Consider the following 26661-nt stretch of genomic DNA (forward strand, 5'->3'; position numbering starts at 1 on the left):
AGACGTTCTGAGAAATATCATGCATCCATTACTGGCATGCAAATAGGCAGGAACTAGCTACAAATTTGCTGCAGGAGATTAGCAGCACAGAGATTCAGCAAAAGATATATAAAAAAAAAAATGGTGAAAACTAGTATTTATTATTCTAAAAATGGCCGCCGTTTATAGTACAAAATGCTTTAGCAAAGTAAATGTGAAACAGTTAACATGCACTTAACACCTGAACTTCAGGGTGAAAATAAGACATATATTAATTTAGTTCTATTTTCAATAACACATAATTTAATGTATTTTTAAATGCAAGCAGTGTAAGTACCTTCATGTAGCATTTACTTCCTGGAATCCATATGCCATTAGGCCACGCATGCATGCAGGAAGGTGTACTTAGTTGAGAAAATCCCTCCTTACGATTTCTGGGATGTATGACATAAATTTTGCCTAGGCCTGGAAACCAGGAAGTAACTCAAGAAACAAGGATTAAAAATAGTAAATGTTGATTGAGTTTAGTTCACTTTAAGTGCAGTAGAGAAAAATCAGGTTTCCTTCTCTGCAATACACAGCTGTGGAGAGTGTCAAAGCTATGTGAATCTATGGATCAGAATTAAAAATTATTTGGTATATAAAACATCTCCCATACTGTATATGCGCTCCATCTGTGTATTTGGCCTTTTGTCTGGAGTTTAGCTTTAAGACTCTGCTGGTGTCAGTGCCTTATTGCAAGAATGTTACTGCAAAGGTCTGGTAAATTCAGATGACCAAGGGGATGGGGTTGGGTTTGTTACATCCTACAGACTGTGGAGGTCTTTCCACACAATGTTAGTTTTTTGGCAAAAGAAAGTGGTGAGAGGCAGTGCTAAAGAAAAAAAAAAAAAAGATCAGCTGTAGCTGGGCCCATTAAACTGGACGTTCAGTCAAAATCTAACTAAGGCTAAACTTACTCCCACCCCCATTCTAAGCCTATTCTATCTAACACTGTAAAGAAAAGATCTGTAAACTTACCTATTCTGAAGCCGTTCTGGTCCAGTCACATGATCTCTCCAGCAGTGGCAGAGGAGAGATTGCGGTCAATGGATGCAAATGCCTGGAAGTTGATGTCACCCATAGGTGTCCTCTACACTGTAGCCGCAGCTGACAGCGGATACTGGGACTGGACCAAAGCATCTTCAGAATAGATAAGTACACACATACACACATATTTAGCCTTAGATAGATTTTGACTAAACTTCTACTTTAACTGTCATGACAAATAGACAAATGTAAATAAAGAAAGAAAAAAAGAATTTTCTTGCACACAGCTGTCCACAGAGGGTTTTCACCTTCAGATCTGTAAGAATCTTTTTCAGAAAGCCTGTGACCACAGCCACATAGCTGAGAGTTGGGTCCTGGGGGCCATTCAATTTCTCCTTCAGCATTAGCACAGTGGTCTCTAGTATAGTAAACAACATGGGCTTGCGCGGCTTCTCCAATTTTCTTTTTTTGGAGGGTGGATTCTGGAAATGAAGATCAAAACATTTAAAAACTACCAGCTTTTCTCACACAACCACCTGAAACACAAATACATGTAATTATCTATAAAAAGAAAAGGTTTATATTTTAACAGAAACCGTTCCTTTTTGAAGTGTGAAAACTGCTGAAGATAGCAATACAAATCCTTTCTGTAAGTGTACCACTGTAAAAGGGCCACTAGATGGCACCAGAGAAAAGCATACCAAATCTAAGTCCTGTACATCTTTCTCCAGCCACTGCTGGCTCACAAAATACGGTTACATACATAGAGGGCCATATATGTGTCAACACTTTTTTTTTTTATTATAAACAAACACCATGAGTACAATAATAATGTACAGATAAGAAAAGTCCATGTAGCAAACACAAAAAACAAAACAAAAACAAACAATAAATGGGCAGTTATGGGCTTGGTTAAAGTGAACTAAGCATATGGATACTTCTTTCAGTCCCATGTGGATAGAACACACTCTGTGGCTTGCCTGCTGGAAATTTTACATCAGCATTTACAGTCTGTCATGTTCTATAAATGATATTTACAACACCATCTAAAAGGCAAAAGTAGCTAGGTTGACAAAAAGTCAATAAAGTTCTGACATTAAAAAAAAAACAAAACAAAAAACCTACATCTGTGGTTGTCAGTGTGTAAAGTTATCAAGGTCCTTGACTGAGGTCTCTAACATCGCTAAAGGGTCACAAGTAAAGTTCATTATATGTAATGCTAAAGATACTGCAGGCATACTATAGGACAGGGGTGGCAAACAAGTTAGACACAAAGAGCCAACATTTTAAACTGTGAAAGTCAGAGAGCCACACCACGCAGTGACCTGCCAAAACAGACAAACACTCACACAAAAACACATAATTAAAACCATATTATTCACCATAACACTTTCTTCCCCTTACAAAACAACAATGTGTTCATTTCAAGGTAAGTGTCCACCCTCAACACACACATCAAATGCAACTTAGCCAGAGTTAACACATCAACTACCCTGGAGGTTGCTGTGACACCTGTCTCTCTCTCTCTCCCTTCTCTCTCTCACTCTAACACACAAGTATACAAAAAAAAATTCTGAACTAATGGACTGCAGACACAGTACAGGAGATGACCAGAGACTGCAGACAGCACAGGGATGACCAGAGACTGCGGACAGCACAGGGATGACCAGAGACTGCGGACAGCACAGGGATGACCAGAGACTGCGGACAGCACAGGGATGACCAGAGACTGCGGACAGCACAGGGATGACCAGAGACTGCGGACAGCACAGGGATGACCAGAGACTGCGGACAGCACAGGGATGACCAGAGACTGCGGACAGCACAGGGATGACCAGAGACTGCGGACAGTACAGATGACTGCTGACCTTTGGGGAGGTGGGGAGCGGGTACCTGAATTTGACAGGTACCCGCTCTTACTTCCGCAGAGTTTTTGTTTGATCTTACCTGTTCCTCGATCCAGCCGCGCACTGTCTTCCCGGCTTCTGTAATGGCGCTCGGCATGACAGCCGGCTGCCCAGTGCGCATGAGCAAGAAGCACTTGCGCTTTGTGATTGGTCCGGCGGCTTCTGGGATCTGTCATGTGTCCCAGGTACCGCCTTACCATTCACAAAAAGCACCGCTTCTTGCGCATGCGCACTTGGCACCCGGCTGTCATGCCCAGTGCCCACACTACAGAAGCCGGAAGACAGCGCGCCGCTGGATAGAGGAACAGGTAAAAATAAGAGAAACATGAAACTTGGCAAAGAGCCACAGTATACAAAATATGATAAGAGGCAAAGAGCCGCATTCATTTTGGCCGGGAGCTGCACGCGGCTCGAGAGCCGCGTGTTCACCACCCCTGCTATAGGAAATGATGGTCAGAGACTGTGGACGTGCTACTGGTTTGATTGGACACTGGAGACATACTGCAGAAGACAGTGATAAACTTGGAACATATTACATTGGGTTAGTAGAGGTTACTGCGATTTGCTTTTACAAATAAATACTCCCACTATATAGGTCTCACGCCAAGTATCCAATGACCAAGGCCTTTACCTCTAGTTGCTTTTCCCCCCTAAAAGATTCATCCAATTAGCACCAATATGAGGAAAGCACCCTAAGCACACCATGGATCTTCAGAACGGACCCAAAGCTTTATTCAACGATCACATCATTATAAGAGAAGCAACTATTCAGAGCCTCGCAGGACTCCTTTAGCATTTTCTTGCTCTGATCCTTATCGTTGTTCTTCGCTCCGTGAAGCTCACAAAAGTTGCTTCTCTTATAATTATGTGATTGATGCATAAAGCTTTGGACCCATTCTGGAGATCCGCAATGTGCTGGTGACATTTTCTTGGGTTGATTGCATTCGGTTCCGCCATTCGCTGCAACAACCATTTACACTTACAGTCATTTTTGCAGGAACGTGTGCATTGCGAATAGTGTGTTGGAATCCTTTCAATCACTGAGTACAATTGGATAACTACCCAGGTTCAGCATTCTAATATGTACTAATTATCTAAGATCAAGTAAAAATGTATATTCTGTAATTTTGGAAACACAACCAACCCTGTTTGTACAGCCTGCAGAAGACAATGTCATCTATACAAGATGTTCATTTCACCCTTCATCTCCTCTTTTAATTAATAAATAATTATTTTGTTTAATCTTTTCACATAGCTGAGGTCCTCTACATGCCTAGTTCAAGTACTGCAGCTGCTGTCCTTTCACCTTGCCCAGATCAAAGATGTTTTTTTTTCCTGAATTGGTACTCAGAATTTCAGAATGCACTGTAGATGAGGTCTTACTAATGATTTGTAGGATAAAATGATGTCCTTTGTTTTGGGAGCTTATTTCTCTTAATACGAGTAGAATACTGGCTTCAGTAACTGCATATTGCCATTGCATGCTATTATTATGTATATTATTTACAAGGACATCCAGCTCTCTTTCTCCAGAAATAATTCACCCAAATTTTACCTATGACTCTACATCAGCCTTTCCCAACCTTTTTACCTCGGTGGAACCCTTAAAACAGTTTTAAAGCCTGGAGGAATCAAGAATTCCCCTTACGTTGAGGGCCAGTAGGAAGAATGGCACCCCTACAGACACCTAAAAAAAAGATTGTTGGTGTAATGTTGCTTGCTTTGCTAAATGGCAATGGCTTGTAAGTATTCAAGATGGTATGCTGATCATCCATAGCTCAAATAACCCCTAAAAACCACTGGAAAACCCCTAGGGTTCCACAGAACCCTGATTGAGAATGGCTGCTCTGCATTAATTTATAATAAGCTTAAGTGGTTCTAAAGGCTCAAGGTTTTTAAACAAATCTTTTAAAAAACTTACTGTGTACAGCAGTCCCCCCCCCCCCAATATTCATCTGAGCCACATCACGATCTGGCAATGTCCACAAGAGCTAAGGTTTGCTGGGGACTCTCCCTGCTCATTGGCTGAGAAAGCAACAGGAGTCATTGGCTCCAACTTCTGTCAATTACAGCCAGTGAGCCAAAGAGGAGAATTTGGGGCAGGGTCGAGCCGTGGCTCCGTGTGTGGATGGACACACAGAGCAGCAGCTCAGGAACGGACCTGCTCAGAAGCCCCCATAGCAAGCTGTTTGCATTGAGGGCACCCAACAGGAGGGAGGAGCCAGGAGTGCCGATGGGGCACCCCAGCAGAGGAGGATCTGGGCTCCTCTGTGCAAAACCATTACACAGATCAGGTAAGTATAACATGTTTGTTATTTTTTTCAAAAACTGAGCCTTTACTATAGCTTTATGTCAAGGATTATGTCAAAAAGCCAAAACTTCGCTTTAGATGGGGTGTAGAAGGTTAGAACTCATGTGAGCTTCTTACTGCTATCCAGAGCTCCGTTAAGAGGGGTAAGGGGCAGTATATATATATATATATTATTATTATTTTTTTTTTTAATTAGCTTCTTTTGGAGCATAGGGGTAGGATAAAACCGGTCATATTTTTATGTCTCTATATGTCTATGTTGCAGATTTTCCCTCACTTGCTGTCTGATAAGTTGTCAGCTGGACAGGAAATGTGAATTAATCCTAGCCCACTCCATCCAAAACTAGAAAACAATATTTTTGGCTTTACACATACTTTCTTCTCAATCAACCAGTGTGTTTACATCATCAAATCTTAATCTTGCTGGGGTGTATAAATACAAACCTTCCTCAAAAAAGATGTTGCTGCAGGGGAGAGTAAGCCAACCTGATCACAGATCCTACCTTAAAAGAAGATCCTATGGTCTCTTATGAGAAAGAGATCCTACAATCTAGACTCAAGAGCAGAATCTAATCTAAAGCCATTTTTCCCAGGAATTTAAGTATTTCAGGTATTCTGTTGCTCATTTTTTATCAATCCCAGCAAGATGTGAATCAAGTTTTTTAGGGGAACTTACAGGATAAAGGTGTTTTTAGCCAACAATCCTTATCTCGCAGATTAGGCCCAACACATGCTAATACAATTTTGTGTACAGTTGCAAGAAAAAGTATGTGAACCCCTTGGTATTACGTGGAGTTTTGCATAAATTGGGCATAAAATGTGCTCTGAACGTCATCTAAGTCATAACAATAGAAGAACACAGTCTGCTGAACATAATACTACACAAACATTAGCTGTTGCCATGGTTTAATTGCACATAACATGTAAACATTCACAGTGCAGGGAGGAAAAAGTATTTGAACCTTTGGACTTAATAACTGGTTGACCCTCCTGTGGCAGCAATAACCTCAACCAAACGTTTCCTGTAGTTGCAGATCAGACCTGCACAACGATCTGGAGTAATTTTGGACCACTCCTCTTCACAAAACTGTTTCAGTGTAGCAATATTCTTGGGATATCTGGTGTGAATCGCTCTCTTAAGGTCATGCCACAGCATTTCAATGGGGCTGAGGTCAGGACTCTGACTGGGTCACTCCAGAAGGCGTATTCTGTGCTGTTGCAGCCGTTGTTTTGTTGAATGACTGGTATGCTTTGGGTCATTGTCCTGTTGCATAACTCATCCTCTGCGGAGCTTCAGTTGGCGGACAGATGGTCGTACGTTTTCCTGCAAAATGTCTTGATAAACTCTGGAATTCATTTTCCCATCAATGACAACAATCCGTCCAGACCCTGAGGCAGCAAAGCAGCCCCGAACCATGATGCTCCCTCCGCCATGTTTTACAGTGGGGATGAGGTTTTGATGTTGGTGTGCTGTGCCTTTTTTTATCCATACATAGTGTTGTGTGTTCTCCCCAAACAACTCAATCTTGGTCTCATCTGTCCACAGTATATTTTGCCAGTAGTGCTGAGGAACATCCAGGTGCTCTTTTGCAAACTTCAAACGAGCTGCAATCTTCTTTTTGGACAGCAATGGCTTCCTCCGTGGTGTCCTCCCATGTACTCCATTCTTGTTTAATGTTTTCCTTATTGTAGATGTGTCAACAAAAATGTTAGCATGTGCCAGAGATTTCTATAGGTCTTTAGCTGACACTCTGGGATTCTTCTTTACCTCATGCAGCATTCTGCGCTGTGCTCTTGCAGTCATTTTTACAGGACGACCACACCTAGGGAGAGTAGCAACAGTGCTAAACTTTCTCCATTTGTAGACAGTCTGTCTTACCGTGGACACATGAACATCAAGGCTTTTGGAGATACTTTTGTAACCCTTTCCAGCTTCATGCAAGTCAACAATTCTTGATCGTAGGTCTTCTGAGAGGTCTTTTCTGCGAGGCATGGTTCACATCAGACAGTGCTTCTTGAAACCAGTAAACCCAAAACAGGTGTGTGTTTTTTAAGGGCAGGACAGCTGTCAGCAACACATCCAATATCATCACACTGATTGGAGTCAAGGTTGGCTCACTCTTGGCTCCAATTAGCTCTGGGAGAAGTCATTAAGCTAGGGCCTCACATACTTTTTCCTCCGTGCACTGTGAATGTTTACATGTTATGTGCAATTAAACCATGGCAACATCTAATTTTTGTGTAGTATTATGTTCAGCAGACTGTGTTCTTCTATTGTTGTGACTTAGATGACGTTCAGAGCACATTTTATGCCCAATTCATACAAAACTCCACGTAATCCCAAGGGGTTCACATACTTTTTCTTGCAACTGTATGTCCACATGCTGAGCACAAACCCCCTCTCAAGCCTAACAAAAATTAAAAAAAAAAGAAAAAAATATTGACACAATAAAACGCTTTGATTCAGGCTGATTTAGTATGACAAATCAAAAAATAAAACATGTGATTTCTGTTTTGGTCCTTTAACACAGAACATCCTTCAGCATGGTACACACAGTCCTTTGATAAGAGAAGAATTCTACTTATAATTTCTATATAAGCTATTGTTAGAAAACCACGTTAGTTTGCAAAATGTTCACGCTGCTTTTAATTTTCCAAGAATGTCCAGGAGGAAATGGGCACGGCAGAGTCAGAACAACATTGTATATTTTTGCTTTCCCCTCTCTTCAGCTGTTCAGACAAGAATGTTTGTTTTCAGTTGGTTCTGCTCCTGTGATGTTGTAGTTAGATTTTGTGGTATTGTGGAATGAAGTGGATCTTGGTACTCTCAGTAATGTGCTGTTGTAGCACATTGTAACACAGTCAGCAGTAGAAAGGTAAAGTAAAATTAAAGTGATTGTAAATGCATGTTTTAAAAATAACAAACAGGTTTATATTCATCTCTGTGCAATGGATTGCACAGAGTGGCCCTGAATCTCCTTTCTTGGGTCCCCTGCTAGAGCTCCTCCTCTCCAGCAAATGCCTCTATAGAAAGCTGCGTCCTATGGGGTTCATTATGCGGGCTTGCTCCTGAGCCCCACTTCCTGCATCTATAGACACAAAAAGCAGGACTCAGACCCGCCCCATGCTCCCTCATCACTGGCTTTGATTGCCAGCAGAGGGAGCCAATGGCTCCTGCAGCCTCAGCAAAGCCTGTGAGACCAGAAAGTGAAGGGAGAGAAAAGCTGCAGATGATCACAGCACTGGATTAAATGAAGGCTCAGGTAAGTAAAAGGGGATGTGAAGGGGCGATACTGAAGCGTAAACATTGTTTTTAACCTTAAGGGCATTTGTTGTGCATTTTTTCTAAGCTTGCATTTCCTTTTAGGTCACTTCCATCTTTCTTTTTTGGGCTTTTATGTGCACTGCACTTTCGTGCATGTACATACATTTGTGCACATTCTATGCATTTTTAGTGCAGAAAAATGCAGCCTGCTGTAGTTTTTTCACTGCACTAGTGTGAACTATGCAATTAGAATTTCTTGGATTTTGCACTGTCTATGCGGTTGGATTGCAGTCAAAAATGCATCCCACTGCATCCGGTGTGAATGGGCCCTAATGTAAGGAATGCTTTACAGTAAAACATGTATAGGTTATGTTTATAACCACTTTAAATGAAAAACTTTTTCTTACTACTTTGGATAGAGTAAAGGAGGGTTTTAACCCTGTTTTTTTTCACCATCTGTGTACCATTGGGGGGAATTTCTCTTCAGGTCCTGTCCAAAATCCAAAACAGGAAGTGAAAAAAAAAAAGCCCTCCAAAGTGAGGAAATCCTTGGTTGTTATCAGATCATTGGAAATTGTGTCACCATTCAAAGATTTCCCCTACATTCTTGTTCTAGTGACAACCCAAAAGTTAGGATATTCTTTCACACTCAGTGATAAAGGTAAATAAGACTCCATAATGGGGACACAGACAGCAACAAAAACCTTATGGGTCTTCTAAATCCTTCTCCACTCCATCCAAATGACCAAAATAAGTACTTTTGCTTTTAGTTATACTTCAATCTCAGGAACTCCAGGTACATCATATTAGAGATCTGCGGGGTCTGCTTATTACATTTATACTTAATGCTATCAGTATGCTCAACCAAGCCTGTAATCCTTCCTTAAATATCATTTTGCCTCTATTAGGTTACTTAAGCAAGACCTGCCCTATTAAAAGGCACTACTCTACAACTTACAAAGACGTTACAGGGAGAGACGGCTGCTGTGAAAGACAGCTCAGAGGCGCAAGTTCTCTCTTAAAGCGGATCATATTTACTTGTTTTAACCGCTTTCTGTCCGCCCTATAGCAGAAATACTGCTACAGGGCAGCACGGGTGCACATCATAATGTATATATACACGTGATTTTGCAGTTTTGGGTAGGGGGCGCACGCAGGCCACATGCGCACCCTACCCGTGCTGCCGTTCGCGACCTCGGCCATCAATCACTGGGTCCCGGCCGGTGATTACTCGCCGGCACCCAGCGATCACCGAGTATTAGCGACAGGGGAGAGAACTGTATGTAAACAATACAGTTCCCTTCTGTCAGCCCCTGCACACTGCTTTGTATGGCCCTGCATAGCAGAGCCACACAAAGCAGTGTGCTTACAGTTGAAAGCGCACACAGCACGTAATGTAAAACAGCACACGCTGTTAACCATTTCATCGTCCCACATATTAACCCCTTCCTGCCCAGTGCCATTAGTACAGTGTCAGTGTTTTTTATTAGCACTGATCACTGTATTGGAGTCATTGGGGATATCAGTGACACCAAGTCAGTTCCCCTCTAGTGTCAGAATGCCCGCTGCAGTCCCGCTACAAGTCGCTGATCACCTCCATTACTAGTAAAAAAGTTCCAGTATACATACCTCTATTTGTAAATGCTACAACTTTTACATAAACCAAGTAATTTACACATATTGGGATTTTTGTTAACAGAATAGATTTTGCCCTAAATTTATGATGAAATTTGATTTTTTAATTTTTTTTTATTGGATATGTTTAATAAAGTAAAAAATATTGTTTTTTTTTGCTCAAAATTGTTCTTTTTTTGTTTATAGCGCAAAAAAAATAATGCACAGGCGATCAAATACAACCGAAAGAAAGCTCTATTTGTGGGAAACAAAGGACGTAAAACGTAATTTGGGTGCAGCGTTGCATGACCGCACAATTCTCAGTTAAAGTAACGCAGTGCTGTCAAGCAAAAAGTGGCCTGGTCAGGAAGGGGGGTAAATCCTCTGGAGGGAAAGTGGTTAAACAGCGGTCTTCAGAAGGGGAGGGAGAACTCTCAGCTCAGCCTATGCCTGAGCTAAGGGCAGATGGATTCCAGGAAGTAAATTATACATGAATCATCTGCCCTTACTCAAGGAGGCCACTGACAGAAATGCCAGGAGATGTTTTTTCAAAATTATTGCTCAGCAAAGTAAAGCATAGAGACATGGATGGAAGGGGGAGTTTACTTTGAATATTAAAAATGAATTAAATGGCATTTTGGATTGTAGCATTCAGATGCAGTGCAATTCCACTTTAATATATCTGTCCCAGCTCTAGCAGAAGGTTGAAGGGCAGATGACAACTTAGAAGATCTCTGATCAAATGCTAGACCAGCCTCTCATCTAGGGTTCCTCCAGAGCATTCTTGAGGTTCCTTGAGCAATATCTACCTCTCAGATACGCAACCATTAAAACCAATTATGTTTATCTTTTGGAGGGGGGGGGGGGAGAGGGGGTTTACTCCAACTGACCACAAATGTAAGGGGCATTTTTCTCACTAACCATCATGATAAAGTACCAAAAGATCTTTTCGTAATTATGAATGACCATTTTGTTTGTGAATGCATGTCTCTGTACTGAAAAGATACCACCTGCACCAGCCCGATAACAAAGTGACAGTAAAAAAAGAGAAAAACAAAAACAAAAAAAACAAACTTCCATCCATTTTAGAAATTAGTTGGCGGGGGGTGTGAGTAAATGTTGAAGAGTGTCCATAGACACTATAGATCTTGTGATGATCATCTTATACCTATGAGTAGCCGTTGAGCAGATAAGCAGCAGGCACAGCCATTCTTGTGAGCTCGTCCCTTGAACTAATTTAATTGGTTCGTCTGGGGTAACCTCCTGTCAGCTGCCTTACAAGCTTCTACAGAAATGAGGGCTTGACTGCAATTTCTTACCCTCATGAATTCTGGGCCTTGGTGGTAACACATAACTCAAACAAAGGAAACTGGATTATCTGACCTCTCACCATATGTGGAGGACCAAATGACTTCACACCAACCTCCAGTAGTAATGTAGTGGACAGCGGAAGGAACCACAGCACAAGAGGAGGAGACCAGGCATCCAACACACCTAGAAATGTTTCAAATGCTAAACATTGTTTCACTATACTGCTGCAAGGAAGGGAAGAAAGGTCTCATCACCCATCGGGCAGGTAGGAATTATTCATCTTCTTTTGCAGGATGATTTATTTATTTTTTTAGTGGTGAAATCCTCCTGCCTATGTTTGGCTAGTTCAGTGGTTCTCAGTTCCTCATGTTGTGGTGACCCCCAACCATAAAATTATTTTCGTTGCTACTTCAGAACTGTAATTTTGCAGTGGGAGGAATAGTGCCCCATCATTGGTGTCAGTGGGAGGAATAGTGCCCCATCATTGGTGTCAGTGGGAGGAATAGTGCCTCATCATTGGTGTCAGTGGGAGGAATAGTGCCCCATCGTTGGTATCAGTGGGAGGACTAGCGCCCCATCGTTGGTATCAGTGGGAGGACTAGCGTCCCATCGTTGGTATCAGTGGGAGGAATAGCGTCCCATCGTTGGTATCAGTGGGAGGAATAGCGTCCCATCGTTGGTATCAGTGGGAGGAATAGCGTCCCATCGTTGGTATCAGTGGGAGGAATAGCGCCCCATCGTTGGTGTCAGTGGGAGGAATAGCGCCCCATCGTTGGTGTCAGTGGGAGGAATAGCGCCCCATCGTTGGTGTCAGTGGGAGGAATAGCGCCCCATCGTCGGTGTCAGTGGGAGGAATAGCGCCCCATCGTCGGTGTCAGTGGGAGGAATAGCGCCCCATCGTCGGTATCAGTGGGAGGAATAGCGCCCCATCGTCGGTGTCAGTGGGAGGAATAGCGCCCCATCGTTGGTGTCAGTGGGAGGAATAGCGCCCCATCGTTGGTGTCAGTGGGGGGAGGAATAGTGCCCCATCGTTGGTGTCAGTGGGGGGAGGAATAGTGCCCCATCGTTGGTGTCAGTGGGGGGAGGAATAGTGCCCCATCGTTGGTGTCAGTGGGGGGAGGAATAGTGCCTATCGTTGGTGTCAGTGGGGGGAGGAATAGTGCCTATCATTGGTGTCAGTGGGGGGAGGAATAGTGCCCCATCGTTGGTGTCAGTGGGGGGAGGAATAGTGCCCCATCGTTGGTGTCAGTGGGGGGAGGAATAGTGCCCCATCGTTGGTGTCAGTGGGGGGAGGAATAGTGCCCCATCGTTGGTGTCAGTGGGGGGAGGAATAGTGCCCCATCGTTGGTGTCAGTGGGGGGAGGAATAGTGCCCCATCGTTGGTGTCAGTGGGGGGAGGAATAGTGCCCCATCGTTGGTGTCAGTGGGGGGAGGAATAGTGCCCCATCGTTGGTGTCAGTGGGGGGAGGAATAGTGCCCCATCGTTGGTGTCAGTGGGGGGAGGAATAGTGCCCCATCGTTGGTGTCAGTGGGGGGAGGAATAGTGCCCCATCGTTGGTGTCAGTGGGGGGAGGAATAGTGCCCCATCGTTGGTGTCAGTGGGGGGAGGAATAGTGCCCCATCGTTGGTGTCAGTGGGGGGAGGAATAGTGCCCCATCGTTGGTGTCAGTGGGGGGAGGAATAGTGCCTCATCGTTGGTGTCAGTGGGGGGAGGAATAGTGCCCCATCGTTGGTGTCAGTGGGGGGAGGAATAGTGCCCCATCGTTGGTGTCAGTGGGGGGAGGAATAGTGCCCCATCGTTGGTGTCAGTGGGGGGAGGAATAGTGCCCCATCGTTGGTGTCAGTGGGGGGAGGAATAGTGCCCCATCGTTGGTGTCAGTGGGGGGAGGAATAGTGCCTATCGTTGGTGTCAGTGGGGGGAGGAATAGTGCCTATCGTTGGTGTCAGTGGGGGGAGGAATAGTGCCTATCATTGGTGTCAGTGGGGGGAGGAATAGTGCCTATCATTGGTGTCAGTGGGGGGAGGAATAGTGCCCCATTGTTGGTGTCAGTGGGGGGAGGAATAGTGCCCCATCGTTGGTGTCAGTGGGGGGAGGAATAGTGCCTCATCGTTGGTGTCAGTGGGGGGAGGAATAGTGCCCCATCGTTGGTGTCAGTGGGGGGAGGAATAGTGCCCCATCGTTGGTGTCAGTGGGGGGAGGAATAGTGCCCCATCGTTGGTGTCAGTGGGGGGAGGAATAGTGCCCCATCGTTGGTGTCAGTGGGGGGAGGAATAGTGCCCCATCGTTGGTGTCAGTGGGGGGAGGAATAGTGCCCCATCGTTGGTGTCAGTGGGGGGAGGAATAGTGCCCCATCGTTGGTGTCAGTGGGGGGAGGAATAGTGCCCCATCGTTGGTGTCAGTGGGGGGAGGAATAGTGCCCCATCGTTGGTGTCAGTGGGGGGAGGAATAGTGCCCCATCGTTGGTGTCAGTGGGGGGAGGAATAGTGCCCCATCGTTGGTGTCAGTGGGGGGAGGAATAGTGCCCCATCGTTGGTGTCAGTGGGAGGAATAGTGCCCCATCGTTGGTGTCAGTGGGAGGAATAGTGCCCCATCGTTGGTGTCAGTGGGGGGAGGAATAGTGCCCCATCATTGGTGTCCGTGGGAGGAATAGTGCCCCATCGTTGGTGTCAGTGGGGGGAGGAATAGTGCCTATCATTGGTGTCAGTGGGGGGAGGAATAGTGCCTATCATTGGTCTCAGTGGGGGGAGGAATAGTGCCCCATCGTCGGTGTCAGTGGGGGGAGGAATAGTGCCCCATCGTTGGTATTAGTGACACAAATGATGGGGCACTATTCCTCCCACTGACACCAATGATACTTACCTTGCTGACCCCTGCTCCAGCCTGGGCTCGCTCTCTCCCTCTCCCATCTACAGCCTGCAGAAGCAAAATTTGCACTTACCTGTCAGCTGTCTTCCTTCTCTGGCCTCTCTCCTCTTCACTCGGTCCTGCAGCTCCCTCGATCTTCTTCGATCTGCGCGCTCTGCCGCTCGGCTCCTCCTCTCCAAGCTCCACCTCCTCGCCGGTGATTGGCCGCCTGTGTGCCTCTCCTGAGCTACAGTTCCGGTGGCCAATCAGCGGCGAGGAGGCGGAGCTGTTGAGTGATCCCGGAGGTGTGGCCAGGTTACAGGGGCAGCATATCATCCCGCCCACAGATCGCGAGACAGAGCAGCGGTGTCTCGGTTCCTAAGACCATCGGAAATATGTGTTTTCCGATGGTCTTAGGTGACCCCTGGGAAATGGTCGTTCGACCCCCAAAGGGGTCGCGACCCCCAGGTTGAGAACCGCTGGGCTAGTTAAAGGACACGTAGCACACAGAGAAGCTCAGCTCTACATCACTCTGCACTCTCCTCTTGTTGTTGCACTGCCCTTCCTTCTCCCAGTGTAACCTCTGCTGTACAGGGACTGCAAAAGGCTGATACCAGGTCAATCAGGTAATTACAATGCCCACATTTAAAATATACATTTATTGATGTATTTATTATACTGTACATCACTAAATAAATGTGTCTTTAAACCTGTAAAGTGTTCAACAAGATAAACAATAATGAAATGCTCACTTGCTAGTTTCACTTTAGTTTTTCAGTTACAATCATTCCAGTATTTTGCTGCTTTGTAACCTTTCCTGCTCATTTCATTGTCCCACAAATCCATGCTCAAATTTGCTAGAAAAAGCCTCCAATGACCCTTTTTGTATGTGCACAATGGAAAGCATTAGCTGAAAGATAACAGGTGCACATTTTAAAAATCACCTTTTAACATCTAAATGATGCTGTAAACCTCCAGTAATACTGTTCACCTTTTACAAAGCCCTGCAGGGGTGCAGCTTGCAGACTGCGACCAATAACTATTTTATCGACAGCCTATCTGCATTGATGTTACACAGCCAGCTTGTTATTTTTCAGGCAGTCTCAAATTGTTTTAATATCTATTATACACAAGGTTCTTCATAAAATTCAAAAGCCAGAGAGGGGGGAAAAAATAAATACAGCACTGTAGCTTTAAATGGTGAGACGGGCTGTAAAAACAATCAATTCTATCACGCCACGCTCGGCTTGAAATCACAGTTAGTCATCCTTTAAGACCTTTTACTGGCTGCTTACAATCATACCAATTTAATGCCAACTCTCTGAATTGTAATTGCCAGGCTAGACATCTGCAGTTAACCCCCAACCCACGTGAAAAAAATAAAAAAGGCTTGAAATCGATAGACAACATAGTCTCTTAGCCTAGGCTACAAAAGGAGGTCTGACAGGTCGCCCTGGCCACGTTCTTACTTTCATTGTTTCACACCAGCCCATGATTATGCCGATAGTTTGATAGAAGCTGTCAGCTAATGCCTTTTTAATTTGTTAAGCTCAGAAAAATCAGTGTGCATGTCTAATCCTTAAGACAAATGGGCATTAGCAGACTGGTCTGTCACAAGACGGCTCTACAAAAGGTATTTATCATACATAGGGCAGGGAGCATGTTCACCCACGGGCTACGGATGAGGATTTTTGTGCCTCCAAAACTCCAACACAGATGATATCATACAGGAGACGACAGCACTAGCCCATATAGCTCAGGCACATTAATAACAATGCAGAGAATTACAGATATCACATCATATGATTTCCCTGCTTTGTTGAGAAAAATCAAAGCCCTCAAGGGTGCTGTAAATTATTTTTACAGCATTTGCACAAAGGAAAGGTAGCTATGCCATGTGCATTAATACAGGGGATTAACCTTTCAGGACAGCATTTTTTATTTTCAGTGCTGCCTGACTAATAACATCTGAGTTTGAAACCTTTTAGGGCTTTTAATTCATAGTACAATGATAATAAAATCTCTTGATTTTATAGGGATATTTATGGGGAAAACATGCAACAAAATAAAAAATATGCAATATTTATTAATGCTCTCAACACTCAGGGGTTGGTTTACCAACACTGGAGAGTGCAAAATCTGGTGCAGCTGTGCATGGTAGCTCTACGGCTTCTAACTTCAGCTTGTTTAATTTAAGTGTCACTAAACCCACAACAGTAAAATCAGTCTGTATATGCAGTAAAGCAAGCTTGTTAAACTCTCTGTGGAACTTAAGGGGTTAATCCTCTGCATTGTGTAAAAGGGATGTTTAATCCTGTCTTCTCTGTTCCTCCTCTTCTTCCATTGTCCCAGACTCATCTCCTGATAGAACAGAGCCTTGGGGGGGGAAGCTGCACATGCTCAGTTTGGTGTGTATTGCTGGAGAGGTTTTTTTTTCCCCATGTGATCAGTACAGGGCCAATCAGCACTGTCCAGACAGAGGGTCAGGGGTCCTACAGTCTCATAGGACAGTGAGAGGAGAATGAAAACTCCTCCTACAAGCTTTAACCAGTGCCCAGCTGGACACTGATAGAAGTCACAAGACTGCTCTAACTGCTGATGAGAAAAGGTATTTAGCAGTTTATATTTACTAAAATAATTGCATTTCCATGTTCAGTGTATTTTAGGAGACCAGATATAGTGAATGCATTGTCCTGGGTTTAGTAACACCTTTAAGCTTTGACAAAAAAGCTGGAAGCTGATTGGTTTCTATGCAGAGCTGCACCCAATTTTGCAGTCTTCAGTTTTAGTAAATCAACTCCTTATAGACCTTTTTTTTTTTTTAATGGGCTCAAATTGCAATACATCTCACGGGAGTTGAGCATGCACCAATTTTGGAATGGCACTACTGTACAAAAATGACCATGTGATCCGGTGCAGGCAAACACACTGCTTATTTGACCTGCTTTTTGGGTGTCCAAGAATGCACCGAGACCGGCTGCAGATCGCAAGGGCACTGCGATTTAAATATGGTGCGGAAAATGCGCACAGATCGTGGTCCTGCACTGCGTTCTAGTGTGAGCCGGGGCTTAGTCTCTCAAAATGACAGCAACCAAAATAAAGTAGACAAACAAACACTTATTCAGCACTTGCTACATGTCAGTTACAAATTGCATATTCACTGTTAGTCCACACACTATAATCACGACCAAAAATTATGTGGAACATATTAAAATTGAAAGTGACCGTTTAGGTTTGTGGAGATGTCTTTGCAACAGCTTAATTTACTTTATTTCTGTCTGTTAATGTTCATTTTTCTTTGCTTGTCAAAATTGCAAGAGCCTTAAGCCAGCCTTACACAGCAACATTTGGCCTATTACTGAAGAACTGGCTGCAAGTCACTCAGGTGGTGGTCTTGCTGGCTGCCTCCTGCCCAACAGCAATCCACTGAAAAATTTAAGGAGCTAGGTGGAAGATTGCTGGCTAAAAAAGTGGCTACATCCAATTAAATGCAGCCACTGTTCGGGTACTTTAATGCATACGGATGTATAGCATTGATGGAGCACTCCAAGCCTCAACCTGCATTGCCTTTGGGAAACATCATTTAATGGGTGTAATGGGACTCCAACTACGAAGTGGAGTTTGACATAAAAGAGTTCTCCATATATCTCTGGGGAGAACTTACTAGAGGGCACACAGAAAATCTGTATCCCATTTCCTTTAGTGGATTTTCTATAGAAATGGAAAAGGTTGGTTAATCACAAAAATGGATTCTCCATATGAATGCAATAATTTGGCCAAAAAGGCCTGTAAAAGCTGTGCATCAAAATAAGTGGAGCTTGCTGCACCAGGGTTTTAGACAGAAGATAACCGCTTGCCCTACAGAGGATTTACCACCCTTCCTGTCCAGGCCATTTTTTGCAATACATCTATACGTTACTATAACGGACAATTGCGCGGTCATGCAATGCTGTACATTAATTTAATTTATGTCATTTTTTCCCCCCACAAATAGAGCTTTCTTTCTGTGGTATTTGATCACCTCTGCAGTTTTTAGTTTTTGCGCTATAAACAAAAAAAACTCAACAATTTTGAAAAAAAAAAATAAAAAAAAAATATTTTGACTGTTTGCTATAAAACATAGCCAATAATTAAAAAAAAATAATTTCTTCATAAATTTAGGCCAAAATGTATTCTGCTACATATCTTTGCAAAAAAAAAAATCCCATTAAGTGTAAATTAATTGGTTTACATGAAAGTTATAGCATCTACAAATGGCGGTACATATACTGGAATTTTTATTTGTATACTAGTAATGACGGCGATGAGCGGCTTTATAGCGGGACTGCGGCAGGCATTCTGACACTGGGAGAACTGACTGCCACTGACATCCCAATGACACTAATACAGTGATCAGTGCCAATAAAAAGCACAGACACTGTACTAATGGCATTGGGCAGGAAGGGGTTAACATCTGGGGAGATCAAAGGGTTAACTGTGTGTTGTGTGTGTTTTACTAGGGAAACATGCTGCTGTGTATTTCTCTGCTGTGCAGTGAGTAATTCTCTGTGCTGTGCAGAGAAATACACAGCAGCATATTACTGCTGGCAGGAGAGTGACCTGTGCGGTTTACACACAGGTCTCTCCCGTCAGTTTCTCGGCGATCACCGGGTAATGATCGTCCAGGACCTAATGTTCGACACTTGTAGCCACCGATGGCGGCAATCACATATATCTACACATGATTTTGCACAGCCCTGCCGCCCTGTAGCAGTATTTCTGCTATAGGACGGCGGGGAAGTGATTAATCACTAATGGCAATATACGGGAATTAATTTTTTTTCCCATACTAGTAATGACAGCGATTGCGGTGGGCATTGACACTGGGTGGGAACTGACTAACTACCACTGACATCCCCAGGGACACGAATACAATGATCAGTGCTAATAAAAAGCAATAACACTGTACTAATGACACTGGGCAGAAAGGGGTTAAAATCTGGGATGATCAATGGGTTAACTGTGTGTTGTGTGTGTTCTACTGTGTGCTGTGTTTTACTAGGGAGGCATGCGGTTTTGGATTTATCTGCTGTGCAAAGAGATACAAAACAGCAGGTCCATGCTGACAGGAGAGACACCTGTGTGGTTTACACACAGGCCTCTCCCGTCAGCTTTACCTGATGATCACTAAGTGCTGGCTGGGACCCGGTGATTGACAACCCTAGCCTCCAATAGTGGCGCGGGTAGAGCAGCACACGTGCCCCCTACACGGAAATGCAAATCACGTATATATACACGTGAGTTTGTGCAGCCGTGCCACCCTGTAGCAGTACTTCTGCTATAAGGCGGGGGGAAAGTGGTTAAATCCCTATGTAGGATATTAAAAGTGTGTGTGTATAAGTATGTATATATACATATATATACATATACACATACATACATACACAGTTGTGTTCAAAATAATAACAGTGTGTTGAAAAAAGTGAAAAAAGTTCAAAATGCTTCTAATAGCTTTTATTTCCATACACACAAATGAACTGGGAACACTACACATTCTATTCCAAATCAAAACATGAAGAAAAATATATCAAATTTGTGTTGTTCCTCTAAAAAAAATTGAAGAAAAGTGATTAGACTGTTCAAAAAAATAGCAGTGTTTGTATTCTTCTTTACAAACTCAAACATTCACTATATAAACTGAAAAATGTTTGAAGATTTTGCTTTCCGTTGAATCAATTAATATTTAGTTGTATAAGCACTGTTTCTGAGAACTGCTGTACATCTGTATTGCATGGAGTCAGCCAACTTCTGGCACCTGTGAACAGGTATTCCAGCCCAGGATGATTGGACTACATTCCACAGTTCTTCTCTATTTCTTGGTTTTGCCTCAGAAACTGCATTTTTGATGTCACCCCACACGTTTTCTATTGGATTAAGATCCGGGGAATGGGCTGGCCACTCCATAACGTCCATCTTGTTGGTCTGGAACCAAGATGTTGCACGTTTACTGGTGTGTTTGGGGTCGTTGTCTTGTTGGAACACCCATTTCAAGGGCATTTCCTCTTCAGCATAAGGCAGCATGACCTCTTCAAGTATTCTGACGTATTCAAACTGATCCATGATCCCTGGTATGCGATAAATAGGCCCAACACCGTAGTATGAGAAACATCCCCATATCATGATGCTTGCGCAACCATGCTTCACTGTCTTCACAGTCTACTGTGGCTTGAATTCAGTGTTTGGGGGTCGTCTGACAAACTGTCTCCGGCCACTAGACCCAAAAAGAACAATCTTACTTTCATCAGTCCACAAAATGTTGCGCCATTTCTCTTTAGGCCAGTCTGTGTGCTCTTTGGCAAATTGTAACCTCTTCAGCACAAGTCTTTTTTTCAACAGTGGGACTTTGCGGGGGCTTCTTGCAGATAGCTTGGCTTCACATAGGCGTCTTCTAATTGTAACAGTACTCACAGGTAACTTTACACCTTCTTTGATCTTCCTGGAGCTGATTGTTGGCTGAGTCCTTGCCATTTTGGCTATTCTTCTATCCATTCGAATGGTAGTTTTTCGCTTTCTTCCACGTCTTTCAGGTTTTGGTTGCCATTTTAAAGCATTTGCGATCATTTTAGCTAAGCAGCCTATCATTTTCTGCACTTCTTTATATGTTTTCCCCTCTCCAATCAACTTTTTAATCAAGGTACGCTGTTCTTCTGAACAATGTCTGGAACGACCCATTTGCCTCAGAATTTTAGAGAGAAATGTACTGTAACCAGCATGTACAACATTTGCTGCCTTCCTTCCTTAAATAAGGGCAATAATTGTCACCTGTTTTTCAAAGAATAAATGACCTCACTAATAGAACTCCACACTGCTATTATTTTGAACATGCCCCTTTCAATTAGTGATTCAATTACACAGAATCAGCAGCATGCATGTCATGACTGTTGGGTCTGTTGGATTTCTATTACTCTACTACACCTGCCAGTAAATTATTTGCCATGTAGAAGTATAATTTCTACCAAAAACAGTGATTGATCAGGTTAGTGATGTCGGACTGCTATTGTTTTGAACACAACTGTGTATGTATATATATATATATATATATATATATATATATATATATATATATATATACACACACACACACACACAAACATACTGTTTCACAGGAGTACACCCCTCACATTTTTGCAAATATTTAATTATATCTTTTCATGTGACAACACTGAAGAAATCATACTTTGCTACAATGTAAAGTAGTGAGTGTACATCTTGTATAGCAGTGTAAATTTCCTGTGCCCTCAAATTAACTCAACACCAGCCATTAATGTCTAAACCGCTGGCAACAAAAGTGAGTACACCCCTAAGTGAAAATGTCAAAATTGGGCCCAAAGTGTCAATATTTTGTGTGACCACCATTATTTTCCAGCACTTCCTTAACCCTCTTGGGCATGGAGTTCACCAGAGCTTCACAGGTTGCCACTGGAGTCCTCTACCACGATGACAAGACAGAGCTGGTGGATGTTCGAGACCATGTGCTCCTCCACCTTCTGTTTGAGGATGCCTCACAGATGCTCAATAGGGTTTAGGTCTGGAGACATGCTTTGCCAGTCCATCACCTATACCCTCAGCTTCTTTAACAAGGCAGTGGTCGTCTTGGAGGTGTGTTTGGGGTTATGTTGGAATACTGCCCTGTGGCCCAGTGTCTGAAGGGAGGGGATAATGCTCTGCTTAAGTATGTCACAGTACATGTTGGCATTCATGGTTCCCTCAATGAACTGTAGCTCTCCAGTCCCGGCAGCACTCATGCAGTCCCAGACCATGACACTCCCACCACCATGCTTGACTATAGGCAAGATACAATTGTCTTTGTACTCCTCACCTGGTTGCCGCCACACACGCTGGACACCATCTGAACCTAAAAGTTTTTCTTGGTCTCATCAGACCACAGGACATGGTTCCAGTAATCCATATCCTTAGTCTGCTTATCTTCAGCAAACTGATTTCAGGCTTTCATGTGCTTCATCTTTAGAAGAGGCTTCCTTCTGGGACAACAGCCATGCAAACCAATTTGATGCAGTGTGCGGAGTATGGTCTGGGCACTGACAGGCTTACCCCCCACCCCTTCAACCTCTGCAGCAATGCTGGCAGCACTCATACGTCTATTTCCAAAAGACAACCTCTGGATATGACGCTGAGCACGTGCGCTCAACTTCTTTGGTCGACCATGGCTAGGCCTGTCCTGAGTGGAACCTGTCCTGTTAAACCGCTGTATGGCCTTGGCCACCGTGCTGCAGCTCAGTTTCAGGGTCTTGGCAATCTTCTTATAGCCTAGGCCATCTTTATGTAGCGCAACAGTTTTTTTTCAGATCCTCAGAGTTCTTTGCCATGAGGTGCCATGTTGAACTTCCAGTGACCAGTATGAGAGAGTGAGAGCGATACCACCAAGTTTAACACACCTGCTCCCCATTCACACCTGAGACCTCGTAACACTAACAAATCACATGACACCGTGGAGGGAAAATGGCTAATTGGGTCGAAATTTGGACATTTTCACTTAGGGGTGTACTGACTTTTGTTGCCAGAGGTTTAGATATTAATGGCTGTGTGTTGAGTTATTTTACACTGTTACACAAGCTGTACAGACTACTTTACATTGTAGCAAAGTGTAATTTCTTCACTGTTGTCACATGAAAAGATATAATAAAATATTTACAAAAATGTGAGGGGTGTACACACTGCTGTGAGATAATGTTTATATATATTTATGCACAAGGTAATTACCTTACTTTTGTTATGTTGGGTTACTGTGTTTTTGGATAAATATGTGGAGAGTTAGGGGGAGTTTCAGAGCAGGTAATTTGCAAATCTACCAGCATTGTAAAATGCAAGTTTGTCTGATTAGATTTGGAAAGGTCTTAAGTATTCATAGTGTACTTGTTTATGATGAAGAGAATTTCAACATAGGTGTCCTGACAAGGATGTTAAAGATTGCAGTGTTGCCATAAACAAGACAAGCAGAATCTATTTAACTTTTAAATTAAAATCTATGCAAACAGCTGTTCTAGGTCTAGATACATTGTAACACATAAGATCAAACATGCTCATAAAACCAACCAAATTGCTCGACACTTTGATCAATGGGAAAAGGTGTATATTAGGGAAGGTTTTTTGGTTGAGTTGGTGACAGGAGAAAGTGGGTCCTCTGAAGGTGTCTGATGATTGTATGAATATCCTAAGTACCCTGTCATCTGCCTTGTCTGTACCTCTGTTTTATGGACAGTTTCTGAGCTGATTAAATACATCTCTCTGGAAAAGAACTGTTGGACTAGTTGCTGTAGGAAAATACATTTATAAATACACATCATCCTCCAATTAATTTACATCCAAAATGACGGCACTACCTGCCTGGAATTTGCATGATCTTCCTGTGTCTGCCTGGGTTTCCTCCAGTTACTTCGGTTTCCTCTCACAATCCAAAGAAATGCTGATTAATTGGCCCTAGTATGTGCATGTATGAATGTGAGTTAGGGACCTTAAATTGTAAGGGTTGAGGGTTAGGGACTGATGTGAATGTACAATATATATATGTAAAGCGCTGCCTAAATTATAGGCACTATATAAGTACCTGTAATAAAAAATTAAATGGATAAATCTTTGATAAATGGACAGATGGGCTATTTGTACAATAATAATCTAGAGCAGTTTATTATAGTGACAAGTAGCGTATTCTCTAGGAAAAAAACAAGGAGTCTTGTGCTAACAGCAGGCATATAAAAAATATTTTTTTCTTTGTTGGTTACAACTTATTACTTACAGGGATGATCACATCATCATAGAAGCTCCATGCCAGTGCCCAACGCATGGTTTTTCCCTGATAAAATTCTGTATGTGCAACTTTGGGTACCTATAATAAAATATGAGACACAATTTATCATGGTGGTGAATACTGCAACAAACATACCGAGCATTTTCTATGTGGATTACCTCTCTGAATTGACAGGCAATACATTCTTATTAGTTCATTAAGGTAAGCTTCAGTACTGAAATCTGAAACTCTAGGAAGTACAGTTTGCTTTAACACCTATAAAAGTGTTACTGACAATCATTATTACATTTGGGCCGATCTAATCTTTGCTTTAATCACATAGCATGTAATTGCTAGTGTTTCCCTGAACACATGTATCAAATTATGTCATTTACTGCACAACTCTACTGTGCCAAATACTGACAAACTCATTATTTGTGCGGTTGTTTATTTTCCTGCAGAATGCGACTTTTTGTGTGAAAAAGTTGCACTTTAGATTTTCTTTCTTACAATTGCTGCAACAGTCACATCTTTAATTTTAAACATTCAAACTGAACTATTTTTTGTGCATCTAAGAAAAGGAAGGTAGCTGGCACACCGACAATAGTTTTTTCTGGCCTATTATGTTGGAAAATGGAAAGGTTCACTGCAAATGGCCATATGTTTTATACATGGGGAAAACAAACACAGTAGCAGAAGATGGATACGCTGACCTGTGAACACAATACAACTGAAATAAGTCTGTTCAAATTCATACATTGCGTAGGACGTGCTAGAAGGGGGCTGATCACAAGTAACATTTAATATGTTAAATTAACCCTCTGCACCTTGCCATATGCCCTGATACAGGTAAACAAAGCGTATTTCCACTTTTGCAGTGAAATTTGGGAAAACTCCACTATATGTTTGTTATGTATTCCCACTCACACAGCATGCCTAAAAAAATGGGAAAAAAAATATGTCTTACCTTTTATGTGAAGTAATTTTTCTTACCATCTATGTGCCTGTTTGACAGAAGCCAATAGTGAGATTCTGTCAGATGAGGAGCTGTATACATGGGCAGAAAGTCGGCTGGTTCCTGACGAACCAACCATTTTGGGCCCATGTGTACCCAGCTTTAGATGTTTCTCAGGAAAAGGTTTCATGGCTGATTGCAAGGCTTTTTGAATAATCTCCATTAACACACAATGCAACAAGCACAGCTTCTACACCTTTTAACCCTTTGTTAAGACAGTGCTCAAATTTAGTTACAACTGATAATGAAAATCTGCCTGCACAATACAGACAGTGTTAATTATGGCAAGCAGCTCCCCAGCCTCCTCATAAACAGATAACTACCTAGGATTGTTCTTCTTGCTGGAGTATCTAAAAATAGAGCATCTAAAAAGGTAATCTGCATTTTCTTTTAAATTGTGCTATGTGAAAGGGGACAGGTAATAAATATAAAGTCAACAGTGTTTTTAGAAAAGCGCCACACCCTAAATCTCTAAAACAGCAAATTCCACTTCAAAAAATCACAAATTAATCTTTTGCTCAAACAAATAAATAAAAGGAATGCGCTAAATAATTACAAAATAGATGTGAAAAATATATGAAAAAATTATTATAAAAAATATTCATAAATCATTGAATATTCAAAAAAAGTCTTCAAATAATGTCCACACTGTGTTGAAGCCACCACCAAAAAAAAGAATCACTCACCAGAGCTAAATGCTGAACAATTGAACTAGCAACAAGCACTTTTTGCTCTGGGGCAATATATAGCAGTCCAATTCCTGAATGCAATGCTATGCAAATAAACGAACTCTCCTCAGATAAATAGCCACCATTCAAGGATATAGGAAATTTCCAGGGATCAAGCTCATCTTTCTTTCATACACCTCCATACCATTGGGACCATGTTTGAAAGGTAAGAGAAAAAAAAATCATGGTGCAGCAAGTTTCACACATGTGACAAATTTTTAATAAACAAATAAAACTCATAAGTGAGGTGTCTGCGCCGACACCAGTGTTACAAGCATGGATTTAGGCAGCGGCACACGAACGTAACTTCGTTCACCACGAATCACCTCCTTTCAGATTCAGAGACTGTCTCAGATGTCGGCATCCAGTACGCCACGCCCTACGCGTTTCGTCGCCGACGTCCTCACGGGGCGGTCTGGATGCAAACGTCAACTCAATGTAATTTTATACCGCCCGCACTTTGCATTGCGGCGCGGCTATGTCAGTCAAATAACATGAAAGGACGCAGGTGTAGCGAATATAGAACAAATTGGAAACAAAGTGTCCAGCCATAGCTGCACATTCTGCCTCTCATAACAATCTTTGGAAACAACAAAAATACATTTAAAATACATTGTAACCAGTTACCATCTTTCTAATAATATTGCAAATATTCCAACGATCCATTTAAAGGCAACAATTAAGCATCATATAAACAACATCACCTCTTTATAATTGTCATATATTCAAATTAAAGAGCTATACTCCACATTAAAGAATTACTCTAAGCATAATAAAGAAATTTTTGATATGCAAAAAATATTTATAAAAAATATAAAAATTATTATATACCTCCAATGCATGTAAATACATAGAAAGTTATTTAAATCTTCA

At 42.5% G+C, this 26661-nt stretch overlaps 1 protein-coding gene across 1 annotated transcript in view; it reads right to left on the bottom strand.

The window, feature by feature from the left end:
* The window catches only part of METTL16 (methyltransferase 16, RNA N6-adenosine), a 123034-nt gene that overhangs the window by 12876 nt on the left and 83497 nt on the right, over positions 1-26661 (bottom strand). Inside the window, exons 8-9 of the mRNA XM_089683771.1 lie at positions 24055-24144; positions 1317-1490 (exon numbers count right to left, since the gene is read on the bottom strand). Of these exons, the coding sequence (XP_089539897.1) occupies positions 1317-1490; positions 24055-24144 (264 nt within the window). The remainder of the gene's footprint in view (positions 1-1316; positions 1491-24054; positions 24145-26661) is intronic.

This window comes from Staurois parvus, unplaced genomic scaffold (assembly GCF_062004578.1).
Source record: "Staurois parvus isolate SC_StPar_1 unplaced genomic scaffold, SC_StPar_1.0 ptg000321l, whole genome shotgun sequence".
Classification (NCBI taxonomy): domain Eukaryota; kingdom Metazoa; phylum Chordata; class Amphibia; order Anura; family Ranidae; genus Staurois; species Staurois parvus.